At 52.5% G+C, this 18,909-nt stretch overlaps 1 protein-coding gene across 1 annotated transcript in view; it reads left to right on the top strand.

Annotated features, from left to right (window-relative positions):
- Positions 1-13,674, top strand: part of LOC111540965 (olfactory guanylyl cyclase GC-D-like) — a 35,001-nt gene extending 21,327 nt beyond the window's left edge. Inside the window, 5 exon segments of the mRNA XM_031933828.1 lie at positions 4,727-4,901; positions 6,138-6,236; positions 7,529-7,623; positions 9,811-9,896; positions 13,620-13,674. Coding sequence (XP_031789688.1) covers positions 4,727-4,901; positions 6,138-6,236; positions 7,529-7,623; positions 9,811-9,896; positions 13,620-13,674 — 510 coding nt within the window.
- The last annotated feature ends 5,235 nt before the right edge of the window (positions 13,675-18,909 follow it).

Here is an 18,909-nt window from a genome sequence, read left to right as displayed (position 1 = left end):
TAGCTCCCTTCTGGCCGTGTGTCTGGTCTCAGGTTAGTCTTCCCCCCGTCCCAGACACAGTTAGGGGCGCCTGTTTGATGCTTGCATAACTCCCCCCACATTGTACTTTATGGTTCCACCCTGAATCACTCCCCAGTGGCTGGCAGTGTCTAGCACATCATAGATCCTCAGGAAATGTGTGTTGACAGAATGAGGAGGACACTGAGGCACAGAGAGGGAAGTGACCCGCCTGAGGTCACACAGCTGGCCAGCAGCAAAGCCAGAACAGGAACCTACGGCATCCACCACGGTGCTCCATCCACTGCACCATACTGACCGACACGCACCCACAGGACCTGCGCCACCGACACCCAAGGGTGCAGCTTCCCTCCTATTCCCCATTCAGGACCTTAGATCCCCGCCCTGGCCCGCGGTTCCAAGGCGTTCCTGAGTTTCCCTCTTGTCTCCAGAGTCGCCCTGGCCCCACAGCCCCAGGAAAAGATTCCTCATCTCATCTCGCTGAGCCCCACAGCTTTGATCTGCCCTGAGTCACCCCGGCCTCATCTCTTCCTCCGCTGCTAATCTTTCCTCACACATGTGTCGCCTGGCTCTGAATCATCCCTTCTGATCTGCTCTGAACTCTGGCCAGGAGGTCTGCATCTTTCTGGCAGAATGAAATGAAATCAAACAAGGCCCACACAACCCTCCAGATGTGGGGAAAGAGGAGGCCCCTTCTTCATGATGTGCGAGCATCTCTCATCACTCATGTCATCCACCTCGGTTTCCCCTTCATCCCCAACAGGATCTGGTTACTGCTCTTTAATCCGGTCTGGGTTGGGAGGCAGCCAGGCAATCATTTCCTGGTTTCGCAGGGGTCTGCGATTCCCTCCCGCGCTCGCTGAGTGTGCACTTTCTTTTTTTTTTTTTTTTTTTTTTTTGAGACGGAGTCTCGCTCTGTCGCCCAGGCTGGAGTGCAGTGGCCAGCTCTCAGCTCACTGCAAGCCCCGCCTCCCGGGTTTACGCCATTCTCCTGCCTCAGCCTCCCAAGTAGCTGGGATTACAGGCGCCCGCCACCTTGCCCGGCTCATTTTTTGTATTTTTTAGTAGAGACGGGGTTTCACCGTGTTAGCCAGGATGGTCTCGATCTCCTGACCTTGTGATCCGCCCATCTCGGCCTCCCAAAGTGCTAGGATTACAGGCTTGAGCCACCGCGCCCGGCCGAGTGTGTACTTTCATGGACATGACTCCAGAGCGGAGCCACTGGGGGCTGTCGCGGAGGCAAGGCCTCAGCCCCACCTGTGGCTCAGCCAGACGTAAGTCTTGCCCTGGCCCTACTGCCAAGCCACCCTGGGCATGTCACCTCTCTGAGCCTCAGTACTCCATTTATAAAACAGGGATGAAAGTGTCTCTGGTATAGGATTGCTCTGCAGATTAAGGAATGTGAGAGAAAGCACCATTGTTCATTTAGTCATCACCTTACCCTTGGGCACCTGCCACATGCCAGATGCTGAGGCATCCCTGAAAGCACAGAGGGAGGGGACAGCATTAGTTAATCGCCTACAGAGGCTCACTTGGCTGGGGAAATTTCACAACTGATCTCATCTAACCCTTTCAGTGCCTTTCAGGGTATGGATGACTATCCTTACTGTATAGATGAGGACGCAGGCACAGGGAGGGTAAATGACTCACTCGGGGTCACACAGCAAGTCAGTGGTGGGGTTAGAATTCACATCTGCGTTTGATAGTAGGGACCCTTTGCTTGCACCTCTCCCCTGGCTGTTTCTCCCATCTGTGAAGGGAACCACGGCCTCACTTTCAGCTGAGAGCCCACTATGATAGGCAACTTTGAGTACATCGCCTTTCCGAGTCCCTGGAGAACATGCCTGTGCCTGGTCAGCTTTCTGTCTCTAGGGTTAAGGAGTGAATGTTAAGCACCCTGCGCGTTCCCTTCCAGCTCAGGCCTCAGGCAGGTCAGCAGCTTAGAGATCAGCTTTAGCAGATCAGAGAATGTGGTCTGGTTGTATGGCCACCGCGGGGCTTTCTACTCCTCTCCCCTAGTCTGGACTGTGGGGTCACACATCTGAGGCAGGGCTGGGTCCCCAGAGCTGGTGCACCCTCCCTGTATCACAGCTGCACACCCAGCAGGCAGGGTGAGAGCAGAACCTCCTCAAAGAGAGAGAGAAAGGGCCCAAGCTATGTGCAGCAAGAGGCAGCATAGTGCACAGACTCTGGAACTGGACTGACCAAGTTCAAACCCAGGCACTGGCTGCAAGTGACCTTGGGAAGGGACTTAATGCCTCTGACCCAGTTTTCACCTGCAAAATGGCCTTAGTAATGGTACCCATATCCCAGAAGTCTTGTGACCATCCAATGCGTTCATAATTGCAAAGGCTTTGGGACTGTGTCTGGCACATAGTAAGCACTATATGAGTGTTTAAGAGGCACTTAGTCCTTTTTCCAGTCTTGCCTATCAAGTAAGGCATTCCTCCTCCTGCAGTGAGGAAGAAGAGAGAGCAGGGAAAGCCAGGAGTCTCTCATAATTTTCCCTCCTGGGGAGTGGAGTGGAAAATCTCTTTTGTGGAAAGGTGCACAGCTTGGGGCAGCCCTGCCACCACCCCTGCCACTCTTACCACCAGTCAATGAATGCTGGGTGGACAGCAGCAGGCAGGCCACAGGGTGGGAGAGCAGGCCACAGCCCAGAGGAGGGAGCCATCTTTCTTGCTGGGGACTGGTAAGATTCTGTGCCCTAGATTACATGTGAGCGGGACTGATGGAGGGGTGGGATTTCAGCAGATAGAGACTGGGGAGAGTTTTTCTGGCAGAGGGATCTGGTGCTCCAGGCCTCGAGGTGAGCAAGCACTGGGTGTCTCTTGAAATGGTAGAAAAGGTTTCTGTCTGGCTGAAGCGTGGGGAACCAGAAGCAACTAGTAGAAAACGTCAGGCAATCATGCAGATGAAGGAGGCCCTTGATAGCTAGGCCAGGGGGCCTGAATTTTAAGCCACTGACCAAAGGGAGCAAACTGAAGTGCATATCAGAGCGGAATGTGATGTCATTAGGGCAGATCACCTTTTGGTAGTGCGGTGGAGGATAGCCAGGGTGAGGGAGAGATCACAGGGCTGTGTGGGCGTTGGTAGTGGGGCACAGTCCACACTTGTGTGTCGCGTGAGAAAGTTTTTGAATTACAGCGCCCCCTATGGGCGGTGGTGCATCACTATTCTTGTGCACCAGATACTAAGCGCAGAAGTGCCTGGCAGGGGAGGCTCTGCTGCCCAGGACTGGTGAGGCCAACACGTGCCTGCTGTAGGAGGAACAGTGCAGGAGCCGGGAAAGACTCAGAGGGTAGAGTTGCTGTCTTCACCCTGGCAGGCTTGGCCTGTGGCAGGGGAGAAGGCTATGCTTCATTCACATCTGTATTCCGAGCACCTGAAACAGGGCCTTAGGAATAGAAGAATGTGCTTAGGAAAGGTATACAGGTACAGTTCAGGGGGTGGAGCTGGAACCAACCGGTGAAAGGCAGGTTTTAACTCAACTCAAGTTTTGAAAATCAGAGTTACAGCCGGGGGCAGTGGCTCACACCTGTAATCCCAGGACTTTGGGAGGCCGAGTAGGGCAGATCTCCTGAGGTCAGGAGGTCGAGACCAACCTGGCCAACATAGTGAAACCCCATCTATACAAAAAATACAAAAATTAGCCAGGCATGGTGGCTCACGCCTGTAGTCCCAGCTACTTTGGAGGCTGAGGCATGAGAATCACTTGAATCCAGGAGGAGGAGGTTGCAGTGAGCTGAGATTGTGCCACTGTACTCCAGCCTGAGCAACCTTGTTAAAAAAAAAAAGAAAAAGAAAGAACAGAAAGAAAGAAAGAAGAAAAGGAAGAAAGAAAGAAGAAAGAAAGAAAAGAGAAAGAAAGAGAGAAAGAAAGAAAGAGAAAGAAAGAAAGAAAGAAAGAAAGAAAGAAAGAAAGAAAGAAAGAAAGAAAGAAAGAAAAGGAAGGAAGCAAGGAAGAAAGGAAGAAGAAAATCAGAGTTGCCTAAAGAGAGAAGTGGCTACTGAAGAAGGAGAAACTTTCCTATCAAGGGATGTGAATAGGTGAGAACAGCCACTGGGGTGGGGGAAATTGGGTGGGTGACCAGCAAAGCCCCTTCCAGTTAGGAGATTCCAAAACCGTGATGATGAGGAGGAGGACGACAGCAGCCTCTGTGTATTCAGCATTGGTATGCCTGCTTCTGTAAATACTTCACCTCTAACATTCGTTCCACATAAGAGGAAACTGAGGCTCACCCAGGTGAAGTTGTCCAGGTAAATGGCAGAGCCAGGGCTTGAACCTACATTTGTCTCATTCCAAAACCTACATTCTTTCTAGTACACCTTTGGAAGGCCAGCAGGGTTTGGAAAATGGGAAGCGTCCTCTAAGCATATACAGTCCTCTCCAAATTAATCCCTGATCTGCCACTATGGCCTTGAACAGATGGGGTACCCAGGTCTGCCACCAAGGAGCTCAGGGCCTGAGACCAGAGACCAAAAAAAGAGCCATTGTCGCCTGGAATACAGACAAAGGTGATCTGAAATGTACAGATCCAATCGTTGCTAAAGTGCCTGGAACTGGAGGCCTAGCAAAGATGGCATTGTGGGCCAGAGACCCACGGGGCGGGTTGGGACTCCCAAGAAGCAGCCATGTGTAGCAGGATGTGCGGTGGGCCAGGGAGGATATGTTCTCATGCTGGAGTGTGCAGGCTGCTGTTTCTAGGTGGAGACCACTGGGGATGCCTACATGGTGGTGTCGGGGCTGCCTCAGCGCAATGGGAGTCAGCATGTCGCTGAAATCAACAACATGGCCCTGGATATGCTCAGCTCTGTGGGTGACTTCTGGATGAGGCATGCACCCAACGTGCCCGTTTGCATGAGGGCTGGCCTGCATTCAGGTACGGGCTAGGGGCCTCCAGGGTGAGGGGCCACATCCATCTCCCAGTCTTCCCTGGGGCACTGGCTGGGACGCCTCCAGTGGCATGCTTTTGGATGTCTGAGATTCTAAAACTCTATGGTAAAAACATTCTATGTTTCTTTTTCCTTACATTATTTTAAGGTCCTAATTATGTTATAAATAAGAGAGTCAGGCCGGACATGGTGGCTCACGCCTGTAGTCTGAGCATTTTGGGAGGCCCAGGCATGGGGATCACAGGAGGTCGGGAGTTTGAGACCAGCCTGGCCAACATGGAGAAACCCTGTCTCTACTAAAAATACAAAAATTAGCTGGGTGTGGTGGCGCACACCTGTAATCTCAGCTACTCAGGAGGCTGAGGCATGAGAATCGGTTGAATCCGGGAGGCAGAGGTTGCAGTGAGCCAAGATGGCGCCACTGCACTCCAACCTGGGTAACGGAGTAAGATTCTGTCTCCAAAAAGAAAAAAAGAGAGAGAGAGAATGTGTGACGCTGATAGTCTGATGGAAGAGGCAGGACAGAAACCTTCTGTGGTTTATGCAAACAACCAAATGTTTCCTGGGATGGGTCTGGGAGAGCCCTCAGAGTCATGAATATACCCTTCCCATGTCCCTGCTCCTTCCACCATGGTTCCCCTCACCTGCAGGATAAAGTCCACTGGCACTGCCACTACCACCCCACCACCACCATAGCCTCTCCAACCCCATCTCCCCCCACTCCCTGCATGGCCCTCCATCCACACTCAGCTGTGTGCAATTTCACACACACGGGTTCCCTGCCTCTGTGCCTCTGCGCCTGCTGTTCCCTGCCCACTCATTCTCTCATCCTTCAAGACAGAGCACGTGTATCCTCTTCTCCAGCAAGTCCCCTGGGCTGGATTAGGGGCCCTTTTTGGTGCTGACACAGTCCTGGTGCTTCTTTCATCACAGTCTTGATTGCAGGTTACACATCTCTCCCCACCAGGCTGGGAGCTGCCCAAGAGCAGGGAGGAGCTCTGATCTATCTATGACCCCTCACCTCCGGCACAGAGCCTGGCACAAGCATCAGGTGCTCTCTGGATGTCATTGGAGACTCCAGTTAGCTTAATCCTCACCCCACAACTGGAGCCCAGGATGTGCAGTGGGGAATGGCACAGGCGGCAGAGAAGGGTGAGGCTGTCATTGGGCTCTCTCTCTGGTCCAAGACCTGCTGGAGCTCACCGGGTACATTCGAGTTTCAGGGTCCTGTGCAGCAGGGGTCGCGGGTCTCAGGATGCCTCTGTCTTGCCTCTTTGGGGACACTGTCAACACGGCCTCCCGGATGGAGTCCACAGGACTGTGTGTGTATCTCATACTTCTATCCTGTCCAAGGCAGAGACTCTTTCGATAACCTGTGCAGCCTGGCTGTTTAATATAGTTCTTAGTAACCAAATCACCACCTGGTGGCAGCGTACCCTAGTTTTCAGGAAAGCAACTACTATGGTGGTGCAAAAGTTATAGCCATTTTGGCGTTAAAACTAATGACCGCACCATTCTCCTGCCTCAGCCTCCTGAGTAGCTGGGACTACAGGTGCACGCCACCGCACCCAGCTAATGTTTTGTATTTTTAGTAGAGACGGGGTTTCACCATGTTAGCTAGGATGGTCTCCATCTCCTGACTTCGTGATCTGCCCGCCTTGGCCTCCCAAAGTCCTGGGATTACAGGCGTGAACCACCAAACCCGGGAGGCGGAGCTTGCAGTGAGCCAAGACTGCAAAAAAAACAAAAAACAAAAAACAAAAAAACAACAACTAACGGCCAAAGCTGCAATTACTTTTGCACCAGCCTAATAGAAGGAGATGATATATGTCATTGGCTCTTTTAACTTTCCACACAATATTTGTGGTGATCTCATGAGGGCATTAGCCAGAGAAAACAATGACTCAAGAGGCAGGAAATCTGGGTCCTAGCCCTGGCTCTGCAACTGGCTTGCTTAGTGTCCTTGGGCACAATGTTCTTCCTGTAGGCCTCAGTTTCCCCATTGTACAAAAAGGAGACCCTTTAAAGCGTGCGTGTGTGTGTGTGTGTGTGTGTTTTAATTGGTCACGTGCCACCTCCCTTTATGCTGGGGCAGCCCTGACAGCACCATGAAGACATCCCCAATGTTTTTGGCCCTTACTGGCAGCAGGAGCTACCACAATGGCTTGGCTAGAGCAGCTAAAATGTTGAAGCCCCAGGTCCTCTGCCTCTGGCTATGTAGGTTGCTGCTCCTTAATGTTCAGGGTACATCCTGCATAACTGGACACTATGGCTCTACTGGAAAGTCCTGCTCTTAAAAGAAAACTAAAAACTGCATATCTTCCCTGACTCAGTCTTCACTGACTTCCTTACAAGTAGAAATTATGTTCCTAGGGGTTCTGACTCAGTCATGAGTTCCCCTTAACACTCAATCTACGTAATTTGCTTTTCCTCTGGGTCTCTTTTAGTGACCGACAATTCAGAGGGACAAGAGGGCCAGAAGAAGGGTAATGCATAAATCATCACTATGTGTATGATTGATTGGAACTGCAGTCGCTGCAGGCTCCTAATGATTTTACCAAATACTGGGTATGCTGTCACCAGGTGGTGACTTGATGACTGCCTTTCTTCTCAGTGTACAGAATTCATGTCAGCCGAAGCACTGTCCAGATACTGCTCAGCCTTGATGAAAGCTACCAAATTGATAACAGAGGTCAGACTGAACTGAAGGCAAGAGAATTTCATGGTCTTTCTGGGAAAAGTCCCCAAGGATCCGGTTTCTGTGGGAAGCAGGGAAGATTCTCATCTGACTGATGTGACTGCCCAGAGTTGGGGATGTAGCTGGTCACCTTTACATGTCCTCTATGCTCCCCAAATTCTAAGGAAACATTGCTTCCTGGGAGCCATCTGGCTCCCTGTGAGAGGAAAGGCCAGGACAGAGAAGTCACTTCTCCTGATGACCTATCTGTGTAGCATGCCAGTGTACAACACACATCAAAATATTTATCACTCATAGTAATAACGAGAGGAGCAGTGTTGTCCCCATTTTACAGTTGAAAAAATTCAATTAAAGAGACAGAGTGGCTTATCAAAGTCACATAGCTCGTAATTCAGATCTCACAGCTCCAAAGCTTGTGCCTTCTCCATAGCACTGTTGGGCTCCTACCCATCCCTCAGAACCCCAGCTCAGACACCATCTCTCACTGCAACCCACCCTGACCCAAGAACACTCCTTCTCCTCCTTCCCCACACACAGTGACTGTCATGCCTTCTCTGTGTACCCATCAGTCCCAAGGCCAGTTCTCTGCTGTTACAGTGTAATGTTGGGTTGCTAATGCTCATGAGCACCTCAAAAGCAGAGAAAGGTCTGTAACCTGTGCATTCTCTCTTAACGGTAACATTCTATAAAGGCAATGGTTCAGCATTCCTTTCAGTGATTTTCTTCCTACCCTTTCTCTTCTTATTCCTCAAATTCCTAAGCTGAAGCCAGGTCTGGCAGGGAGACCGGAGCAATCTAGCTTAAAGGCCTGATGCACTGGGTCCCGGAAATTGGGTGCCATATGGGACTCGCTTCACTACACTGTGGAATGTCGGTGCAGGAGGCTGCAGCACAGAGACGGGCAGCAACTTGTTCATGGTCACACAGCCTGTGAAGGCCAGCAAACATGGAATCCTTTGCTCTGGATGGCTGGGGTTAGAGGAGAGTGAGCTGGAATAAGTCAGGGCAGGTGTGTCTTATTTAAGGAGGGTGAACACTGGGCATCCTGAGGAATGGATGACTTATGCCAGAAAGGGATGCAGAGAGGTGTGAGGAGGGCAGAGAGGTGTGGAGAGGGCAGCATGCCAACCTCAGGCTCTTCAGGCTGGCCTGGGGGCTCCAAGGACAATATTCATCCCATAGAGCCCTGGCCCAGGATGGGGCATGGAACCTCCAGCCCAGCCAGCCCCGACCCTCATGTTCTCAAGCCCCCTCACTCCTGACCTCCAGGAGCTGCACTCCCACCCCAGGGGAGGCCACCACACCAGGTCCTTCCATTGTGAAGTTTGGAGACAATCACAGATGGTGGGATCTTAGCACTCTAGATCTGCTGATCACAGAGCTCATGATTCTCTCTCTCTCTCTCTGTCTCTCTGTCTCTCTCTCTCTGTCTCTGTCTCTCTGTCTCTCTGTCTCTGTCTCTCTCTCTGTCTTTCTCTCTCTCTGTCTCTCTCTCTGTCTCTCTCTGTCTCTCTCTCTGTCTCTGTCTCTGTCTGTCTCTCTCTGTCTCTGTCTCTCTGTCTCTGTCTGTCTCTCTCTGTCTCTCTCTCTCTCTGTCTCTGTTGCTCTGTCTCTCTGTCTCTCTCTCTCTCTCTCTCTCTCTCTCTCTGTCTCTTTTGCTCTTCTTTCTTTCTTTCCCAGGCTGGAGTGCACTGGCGCAATCTCGGCTCACTGCAACCTCCACCTCCCAGGTTCAAGAGATTCTCCTGCCTCAGCCTCCCAAGTAGTTGGGATTACAGGCATGTGCCACCATGCCTAGCTAATTTTTGTATTTTTGAGTAGAGATGGGCTTTCTCCATGTTGGCCAGGCTGGTCTTGAACTCCTGACTTCAAGTGATCCACCTGCTTCAGCCTCCCAAAAGGCTAGGACTATAGGCGTGAGCCACCACGCACTTGGCCGGGTTATTTCTTTAACAGAGAAATATTAACTTATTTAATCTTTACAACTTTATGCAGTACTGAGGAAATGGAGGCACAGAGAGGTAAAGTGAGTTGGCCAAAGTCACACAGCTAGAAGGCAGCAGAGCCAGGATTTGAATCTCCAGGCTCTAGGCTGCTCTCCATGGAGCTGTTGGAATCACACATTCTGCCCTTGCTCTTCAGCTTGAGGAGGTTTGCATGGGGAGGGACCTTCCCATCCCCTTCCCTCTCTCTTCCAGGGTAAGGGCATCAAAGAGACCTACTGGCTGCAGCGGAAAGCAGGTTTCCCCAGGCCCCTCCTCGCACCTGTGGACATCAAACCTGGGTGAGTAAGAGAGATTTCCCAAAAAGCTTGGATGTTTTTGTTTTATATTCAATATTTGTGATTTTTCTGATTTTAAAAGTATTTCCCGCCTAGTGTGGAAAACTTGGAAAATACGGAATTCTTTGAATATTCAATAATCCCCATCTTTCTACTCCTGGAAGACAGCTGCTATTAGCACTTCAGCAGGGCTCCCACGCGCCTGTTTCTCATGTGCTTGGCGTGCATGAGGTCATGCAGCCCAGATCACTTCTCATCCCAAACTGTGCCCTCAGTTCACTGTCCTGAGCACCTTCCTGTATTGTTCGGAGTACTTTATAAACATACCCGCAGTAGGCCAGGCATGGTGGCTCACTCCTGTAATCCTAGCACTTTGGGAAGTCGAGGCAAGTGGATCACCTGAGGTCAGGAGTTCAAGACCAACCTGGCCAACATGGTGAAACCCCATCTCTACTAAAAATACAAAAATTAGCTGGGCATGGTGGTGGGTGCCTGTAGTCCCAGCTACTTGGGAGGCTGAGGCAGGAGAATTGCTTGAACCCAGGAGGCCAAGGTTGCAGTGAGAGGAGACCGCACCATTGCACTCCAGCCTGGGTGACAAGAACAAAACTCTGACTCAAAAAACGATAAACAAAAAACCCATAAACATACCCGCAGTGACTGCATCTGAATTGCAACATGTGGACACTCCAGGATTTGCAAAGCCTATCTCTATTGCAGAGAATGCAGAGTCTTTCCATTTTGAACTGACTACAGGTCATGATTTGGTAAACATTATCATGCATTTATTGCTATTCAGACTATTTCTGCAGATAAGGAATTTTTAGATAAAAAGAGCACCCACATTTTGGGAGCCATGAGAAGCAGATTCTCAGAGAGCTTGTGCCTGCTTGGTGATTTGTCTCTTCCCTCTGTTCTCTGTCCCCTAGAACCCAAGTCCCTCACTGAGGGCAACGTGGATGGGGTTGGGGAAGAGAGAAAAGTTAATAACATTGTACTTCAAAGTGCTGTTCCTTACTCCCTTCCATCCCATCAGTGGGCAGGCAGTCTGCAGAGAGTCGGAGGGCAAGGGGCACAGGTGTTGCCAATTGCCAAGAAGGTCCCAGGGACCATAGAGACTGACTGGCTGATTGCACCGGTGGGGAGGCTGAGCCTGGGGAAGGGCAAGGCCCCACCTGGAGTGCTACAGCACCACCACATCAGTGCCTGGGCCAGAGCTCAGGCTTGCTATCTCCCTGCCCAGAATGTACCCTTCATCAAAACTTCCAACGGGCTCTGCTCAGCTCTTCCAAGATGGCCCCCCACCCAAGGCCACCCCTTCCCATCCCTCATAGACAAGCAATATGGGCTTCCTGGGAAGGGACCAGAGTTGGAGCAGCCCAAGCTGAGTATCATCCAACCAGGTGGAACTGATGTGAACAGGGCAGGTCACAGCAGCCATCGCCTTTCCCCTCCTACTGTTGGGGGGCCAAGGCCTTGGGAACCCAGGAAGCCTGGGGCACAGCAGGCTTCAGTTCATCTGAGTTCCCCCGTGCCACACACACATCAGGGTCCAGAGGGGCTCCCAACAAGGGAGGGAGGGAAAGAGAGTGAGTGTGTGGGCAGATGCCAGTGTAGGACGGCGAGCCTCCTGGGGTGCAGACACGCAGGGACACCCTTTTCACAGGGACACACCAGCCTCTCGGGGAGAACCAGCTTGTGCTGGTGGAAAGGGCTTCACGTGGCTGGGGCCCTTCTCCTTTGCAGAGTGATGGATGGCCTGCGGGGCAGGCAACGTGGTGTGAGCACAGGGCTCAGGCCTGGCCCTGACTGTTGTGTGGCAGATCTTGCTCCTGTCTGAGCCCGTTGGGCTCTTTGGCTGGACTTGGTCTTCAGCTGCCCCGTGATCCTCTTCTCCCTTCCCTTACGTAGAGGGCCTCTCCTCCCGTTCTCCTCCCTGTGTCCTGAGGAGTAAGCCCTCCTCTGGCCTTGCCTCCCCACCAGCGCCCACCCCACTGCTCATCTCCACTCAGAACTCAACTTCTCAGAAGCTGGCGGCTGCTGCTGACTTCACTTCCTCACCTCCCACTCCCTTCCCGGCCCCCACAGTCTGACTTCCACCCCCTCGGGCCAGAGGGCTCTTCGAAAGGTCTCCAGTGACCTTCTGTCCATGTCACCAGATCTGGGGACAGTTTTAGTTCCCAACTTGACTGCTCAGCAGTGTTCACCCTGCTGCCCTTCTTTTCCTAAAAACTCTTTCTTCCCTGGCCTTCTCCTCTGGCCCCAGCTCATCCTCCCCTTCTTGGGGCCTCCCCTGCTACCCAGACACTAATGACACCCAGTACACGCCTCGGGCTCCCACCCCACTGGGCACCAGGCTCCCATCGCTCTGGCTGCTCACTCAGTGGTTCCTTCTGGGGCTTCTTAGCACCACAGACTGCAAAGCTCCAGCAACCCTTGAAACCTGGTTCTCCAACATCCTCAGTCAGACAGCCCAACACCATCCCGGGCTCCTGGCATCTCCACACCTACCCCCATCCATTAGCAAGTCTGGAGCCTCCAGAGCCTCCGGGGAGGCAGGTGGGAGTCCTTGCCCCCACCCAGGCCTCAGGCTCAGATCCTGCACACAGCATGTGTGTGTGCCTAGCAGCCCCCACTCCATCACACATCCCTCCTCTGGCTGGCTTCTCCACCTCCATGCCTCCACCCTGGCCCAAGCCACCACCCCTCTCAGGTGGCCCGTCGCAGGGCTCCTAGACAGTTCCCTTCCATCCATCTCTACCTGGCAGCCAGAATTATCTTTTAAAAACACAAACATGGGCCGGGCGTGGTGGCTCATGCCTGTAATCCCAGCACTTTGGGAGGCCGGGGCAGGCAGGTCACTTGAGGTCAGGAGTTGGAGACCAGCCTGGTCAACATGGAGAAATCCCATCTTTACTAAAAACACAAAAATTAGCCAGGTGTGCGGTGGGCACCTGTAATTCCAGCTACTTGGGAGGCTGAGGCAGGAGAATCGCTTGAGCCCAGGAGGTGGAGGTTGCAGTGAGCTGAGATCGTGCCACTGCACTGCAGCCTGGGCGGCAGAGCAAGACTCTGTCTCAAAACAACAACAATAACAAAAGCCACAGACATGATGGACAGGACAGGTTGCTGCTGTTAACCCTTCTGTGCTGTCCCATCGCCCTGAGATTAAGCAGCCTTTCATGCAGCCTCCAAGGCACTGCGCTGTCCAGCCAGTGACTGTGCCTCGGCCCGGCCTCTCCTGCCACCTTCTGCTGCTCACCAGCTGCTCATGGGCCTCCTCGCTGTCCCGAAAGCACACCATGTTCTTCCTACCTCCGGCCACTTGCTCTTGCTGTTCCTGTACCTGGAATGCCCTTTCTGTCATCCTGGTCTCAGTCAAATGCTGCTTCAGTCAGGAGGTGGCACAGGTCACACACTCTAGACGGGCCCTGCTGTCACCCTCCAGCTCATTTCCCAGCGTGGTGGCCTCCACAGCACTTGTAACTACTGACATTTCTTGTTTGCCAGTTGGCAGAGCTTGCCCTGCCCATGTAAGACTCAGGAGGTCCCAGACTGCCGAGGCACGGGCACATCTGTCCATCGGTGCTCAGCACCCAGGGAATGTGACCTCTTGAGTCTCCTACACACCAGCCACCTTCCACCAAGTCCCCTGCCCTGGTCTGTCCTTTCAGGCACTACTGAAAAGCTCAGCTCCCAGTCCTCACCCCGCCCATCCTGTCTCAGAACCGGGAACCTGCAGATCTGGCAGCCATTTGTCATCCTGCGCCCCCTCAGCTGATGGCTTTTCCACTCCTGGACAGAAACTTGAGAAAGTGCCAGAAATGTTTCCATCTTCTTGGCTCAGAGGGAGGGAGGAGAGCGGAGATAAGTCACAGTGGGCACCACCTGACATGGGAGCCTCCCAGACCTCCAGGCAGGCAGGGGAGGTCTCTGTACCCCAGTCCTGCATGTGAGCTCGCCGGGTGCACACACTTGTCATGGGTGTGGAACACCACATGCCCCTCTGCTTGTCTAGAAGTGAGGTCACAGACAGACACACGTGCAGACACACACACACACACACACAGAATCTCTGCAGGAGGGGCTCGGGACAGGCTGGATGGGAACTTGTCTTGGAGCCGCATTTATAAAGCAGTTATCAAATTTTTGCTTGCACTGTATGTTATAATCTGATTTTTATTTTTTTGAAGCCAAGTTTCCTAAAAGTGTTTTTATCCCCACTTTATGTATTTCCCATATCTGCAGAAGTGATTTATCTTTCTATCTGGGGATTTTGAGGTGGAGATTGGGGGAGGGGACAAAGGCCCCCCGCCCCAGCAACCACGTCTTGGTGTAGCCACCGACTCAAGCAGCAGTACGCACGGAAGCGCTTTTCACCAGACATCACAGAGACACTCCACACAGTGGCCCCCTCTCTCTGCCCTCGCCAAACAGGCACAAATTCCTCCCCTGCCAGCTGGGTTGCTGTGAGACCCTGGCTGTCCCTCAGAGCCTGGCTTTCTTCTCTGGGTAACGGCAGTGACCCAGCTCCACCCTGTTCCCGGCACCTGTGGGCAGCAAGTGAGAAAAAGGAAGTGTGCAGGAGTCCAGGGTCCCTAACCTGGATCTGTATAATATCTGGGAGTCACAGAAGCCCTCACCATGGCCTCCCAACCTCCCAAGATCACGTCCTGAGTAGGGGTGGAAGCTGGGGTAACTCCCCATCTCCTAGGAGGCCACTGTGCTTGAAGCCGCACCTGTGGATGAGTCAGCAATGGCACGGCCTTGGAGAAGACACTTCACCTTTCCCAGCCTCAGATCCCTAAAGTTCAAGGTAGGGCAGGTGGCATGTGCCCAGGGCCAGGCTGCTTGGGGCCTAGGAGCACGAAGGAAGTGAAAGGAGCTCCCCGTCAGCAGGGTGGGGCTGTAAATGCCCACGACTGCGGCTTTCAGTGGTCGCTTTATGATTCTTGTTTCTCCTTTTTCCCCAGAGCCCCTTGGTAAGACTTCATAAACCAAGAAATCAGGGCGGCCTTTGCCAAAGCCTGTCAGGACATGGAAGACCTTGGCCAGGCCCTGAGGAGAACGGTGTGGGGCAGGTGCCTGCACCAGCATGGAGCCTCCTGTGTATACCCCCTTCCCCCTCCCTGCTCCACTTCCTTCAAAGACTTCCTTGCTGAGCTCCCTGGTGGCCAAACCCTAAGTGCCCCAGAGTGATAGTAATTGATGCATTCCCATACGAATCCTAGAGCTGAACTTGCCTCTCGACACAAAAGCAATAAAAATAGAAACCCTCTCCTCCTTTCACATGGTGCTTTGTTCTCAGCAAATGGTTTTGATGCAGAGAGCTCATTTCCATGGGAGCAGACCCTGAGGAGCCCTGTGCCCACTGTCTAGCTGCAGGGCCCAAGGCCCAGGGGGAGGTCATTTGCCCCAGGTGGCACAACTGCTTCCGGCAGAAGCAAGGCTGGGACGAGGAAGGGAAGCCAGGCAGACAAGGGCTCCAGGCTCAGCTGGGCCTCCCGCTTGCGACATACCTGTTTTGTCATCTCTAAAAGGGGCATTGAGAGGATTCAGAGCTTCTAACACAGGGCCTGGCCCTTAGGAAATGCTCAAAGTACGCTGCCTCCTTCCCTGCCTTCCCTCCCCAAGCCAGGCTAAACCTTTGGGCGTCTTGTGAGCACTGTGTCATGAGTCCAGGCCTTGGGACACAGGAACTCAGAAACTCAAGATGGAGGAGGGAAGGTGAGAATTCCTCAGTTCTCAGGAAAATGAGATGAGAGTTCTGTCTTACAGAAAAAAAAAAAAAAAAAAAAAAAACTCAACAGCCAACTTATTAAATTGGCTTCTAACATCAAAGAGTGTTCACCAAATCCCCGCGGGTGATTTCAGAGCAGGCAAGATCAGGCACACGTGGAATTCATTTTCCAAACTGAGGGGAGAGGGGCATGGGCCAAGCAGGCAGGTTAAACCCCAAACAAATGTATCCTTTCCTCAAAAGACCCCTTAGGATGGGGGAACTGGCACAAAAACTTTGAACTGAACTGGTGGTTGTTGGGAAAATGTTCTGCCTGAGGGCTGCTGTGCCCGCAGAGGCCAGGGTGCCCGTGTGTGTGTGTGTCTGTGTCTGTGTGTGCGCACGCGCACACACACATGTAAGAGAAAAGGGGTATGTAAGGATGTGATGATGTATGTAGAATTGGCTTTGGGAGATGCCACTGCCTGTCCCTACCTGTGCAACTTTGGGCCTAACCTTTCTATGCTTCAGTTTGCTCAAATGCAAAACAGAGCTGGTTACTCTTCCATCCCATACCATCATGAGAGTTAAATGAGAGGACGGCAGAAATACCACACCTGGCCCTGCGAGCCTGCAGGAGTGTTGAGCAGGGAGGATCTGCACACGTGTGTCTGTGGAATGTGCCCATGGCTAGTGTGTGATTGTGTCTGTGCATGTGGTATAGCTGTGGGGTGGGGTGGGGGACAGGGACAGAGATGTGGCCCTGGCTTCTCCACAGGCCCTCTGGGTGGCCCCCTTTAGGCCTACGGATTTTCTCTTGGGGCTCCAGTTTCTTCATCTGTAAAATGAGCATGTGGTCTAGGTGACTCCTAAAGCCCCTCTGGGTGCATAGCTGTGTGTCTGCCGTGAGCATCCATGAGCATACGCATGGGTTCGTGCCCTGGCACCACAACTGGGCAGGAAGAGACCAGAGCTCGACCAGGACTCCTCTTTCCTACTGCTGTGGACTGAAGGCCTGTGTTCTCCGCCCACATTCCTATGTCAAAACCCCAGTCCCAATGTGATGGTTTAGGAGGTGGTACCTTTGGGAGGTGATGAGATTATAAGGCTGGAGCCCTCACAAATGGGATTAGTGCCCTTGTGAGAAGAGGCCAGTGAGGTAGCTCTTTCCACCAAGGGAGAGCACAGCAACAAGGGGCCATCTGTGAACCTGTAAGAGAGGCCTCACCAGCACCAGGCCCTGATGGCAACTTGATCTGGGACTTCCAAGCTCCAAAACGGTGAGAAGCAAATATCTATTGTTGAAGCCCTCCAATCTGTGTTATTCAGTTACAGGAGCCCAAGCTGACTAAGACACCTGCCAGGAGCCGAGTGGCCCAGGCTGGTCGGTTGGTGCCTCTAGGCCTTCTGTTCCTCACTGCACAGGAGGGCCCAGGCCCCTGCCCTAACTGCCTTACGAGGCTGCTGTTAGATCAAGGAGGCAGTGTGTGTGAACACACACTCAACTGAGAAGTTTTCAACACCTGGTGAATGCCTCTACATCCTTCAAAGTCTACCTAAAATGACACCTCTTCCTGAAACCCTTTCCCAATCCTCCTCGGTATGGAATTAGTAGCTGCCATGCCTGACCCTCACTTGACAGTGCAGATGTGACTTGGGGGGGCGGGGTGGGTGGACAGATCTGTGTGACCTTGTATATTTAAGTGGACGCCAGAGCTCAAAGGCCCTTTGCAGGCAAGTGACAGTGAGCCTGTGCCTGTACCTGTGGACATGTGTGGGTTGTCATTGTGTCTGTGTCTGCATGTACGTGCTCGTCTGTAGGCATCTGTGCATGTTGTCTGTGTATATGTGCATTTATGTGTCCGTGTGTTTCTGTATATATGCATTTATGGCTTTGGTGTGTCTACATGTATGCAGCTTTACTGTGTATGTTATGTGTCTGAGCATGTCTGATCATCAAAATCTGGGGCAGTGGTACATCCCCTCCTGTCCCAAAATCTGGGGCAGTGGCACATGTATCTGTGTGCATACCATGTGTGCCCATACGTGTGATGTGTGTCCAAGTACCTGTTGTGTGCATGTGTGCTGTTTGTCAGGGTGTGACTAGATTCAGCCATGGGTCTTCGTGCTCTTGGGCCCTCTGGAAGGTTGTAGGGTGGGAGCAGCTCTCGCCCCTCTGCTCACTCCCTGAACTGCTGTTGCTGAGAGAGGCTGAGTCAGCTCTGTTCTTAGAGGCTCCTAGGGACTCTAGGAGGAAAGTCTGGCTCCAAAGCTGACATACTGCACGCAACTAGACTCCCTACACTGGTCTGTTTTCACACTGCTATAAAGATATTACCTGAGACTGGGTAATTCATGAACAAAAGAGGTTTAATTGATTCACAGTTCTGCATGGCTGGGAGGCCACAGGAAACTTACAATCATGGCAGAAGGCAAAGAGGAAGCAAGGCAACTCTTATATGGTGTCCAGGGAGATAGAGAGAGAGAAGGGGGAAGTGCCCAACACTTATCAAACAATCAGATGTCATGAGAACTCACTCACTACCATGAGACTAGCCTGGGGAAACCCCCGCCCATGATCCAATCACCTCCCACCAGGTCCCTCCCTTGACACGCAATTCAGATTACAATTCGAGATGAGTTTTGGGTGGGGACACAGCCAAACCATATTACCCCAACAACACACACCAGGGTTCTCACCTCTCTCCAATCTTCCTCCATCAGTTAGGGACAAAGGAAGATAGGCCCATGCGCCAGTCCAGGGCTGGCCATTTCCTCCTGGGAGGCTTTATGTCTCAATTATTCCCCATTTACCTGCTACCTGCTATGTGCCAGGTGTGTGGCAGGAGCTTCACGCACATTGACTAAACCATGCCCACTCTCTAAAATGAGAGTTATTTGCGCACTTTACAGATGAGGAACTGGAGGCTTCGAGGGTGAAGTGCCTTGTATGTGTCAGCCCATCTGTCTCTGATCGGAGGTGGTGATGCAGGGCTACAAAAGCCCAGAAAAACAGCAATGGTCCCTGGAGGGTTCCCAGGGGAGGCAGCCTCAGTGAGCACACAAGTTCCTCCTCTGCAGAACAGGAGTGAGGATAGCACCTTTCAGGTGAGGCTGAGGAAATCCTCAGGAGGAGCCAGCCCAGCATTCACATGGGCTTCCATGGACATGTTCAGACAGGACTCCAGAGATACAGCCCCAAGTCATGGCTGACATGATGAGTCAATGCCAGCTGGTGCCAATGAAGGCCCCCTGCCTTCCCCTCAGCAGCCTGTGACCATTCACCTGTCCCTTGGA

The sequence above is a fragment of the Piliocolobus tephrosceles genome, chromosome 13, assembly GCF_002776525.5.
Source record: "Piliocolobus tephrosceles isolate RC106 chromosome 13, ASM277652v3, whole genome shotgun sequence".
Taxonomy (NCBI): Eukaryota; Metazoa; Chordata; class Mammalia; order Primates; family Cercopithecidae; genus Piliocolobus; species Piliocolobus tephrosceles.
The sequence above is the reverse complement of the archived record's forward strand: the minus strand, read 5'-3'. Positions and strand labels throughout refer to the sequence as shown.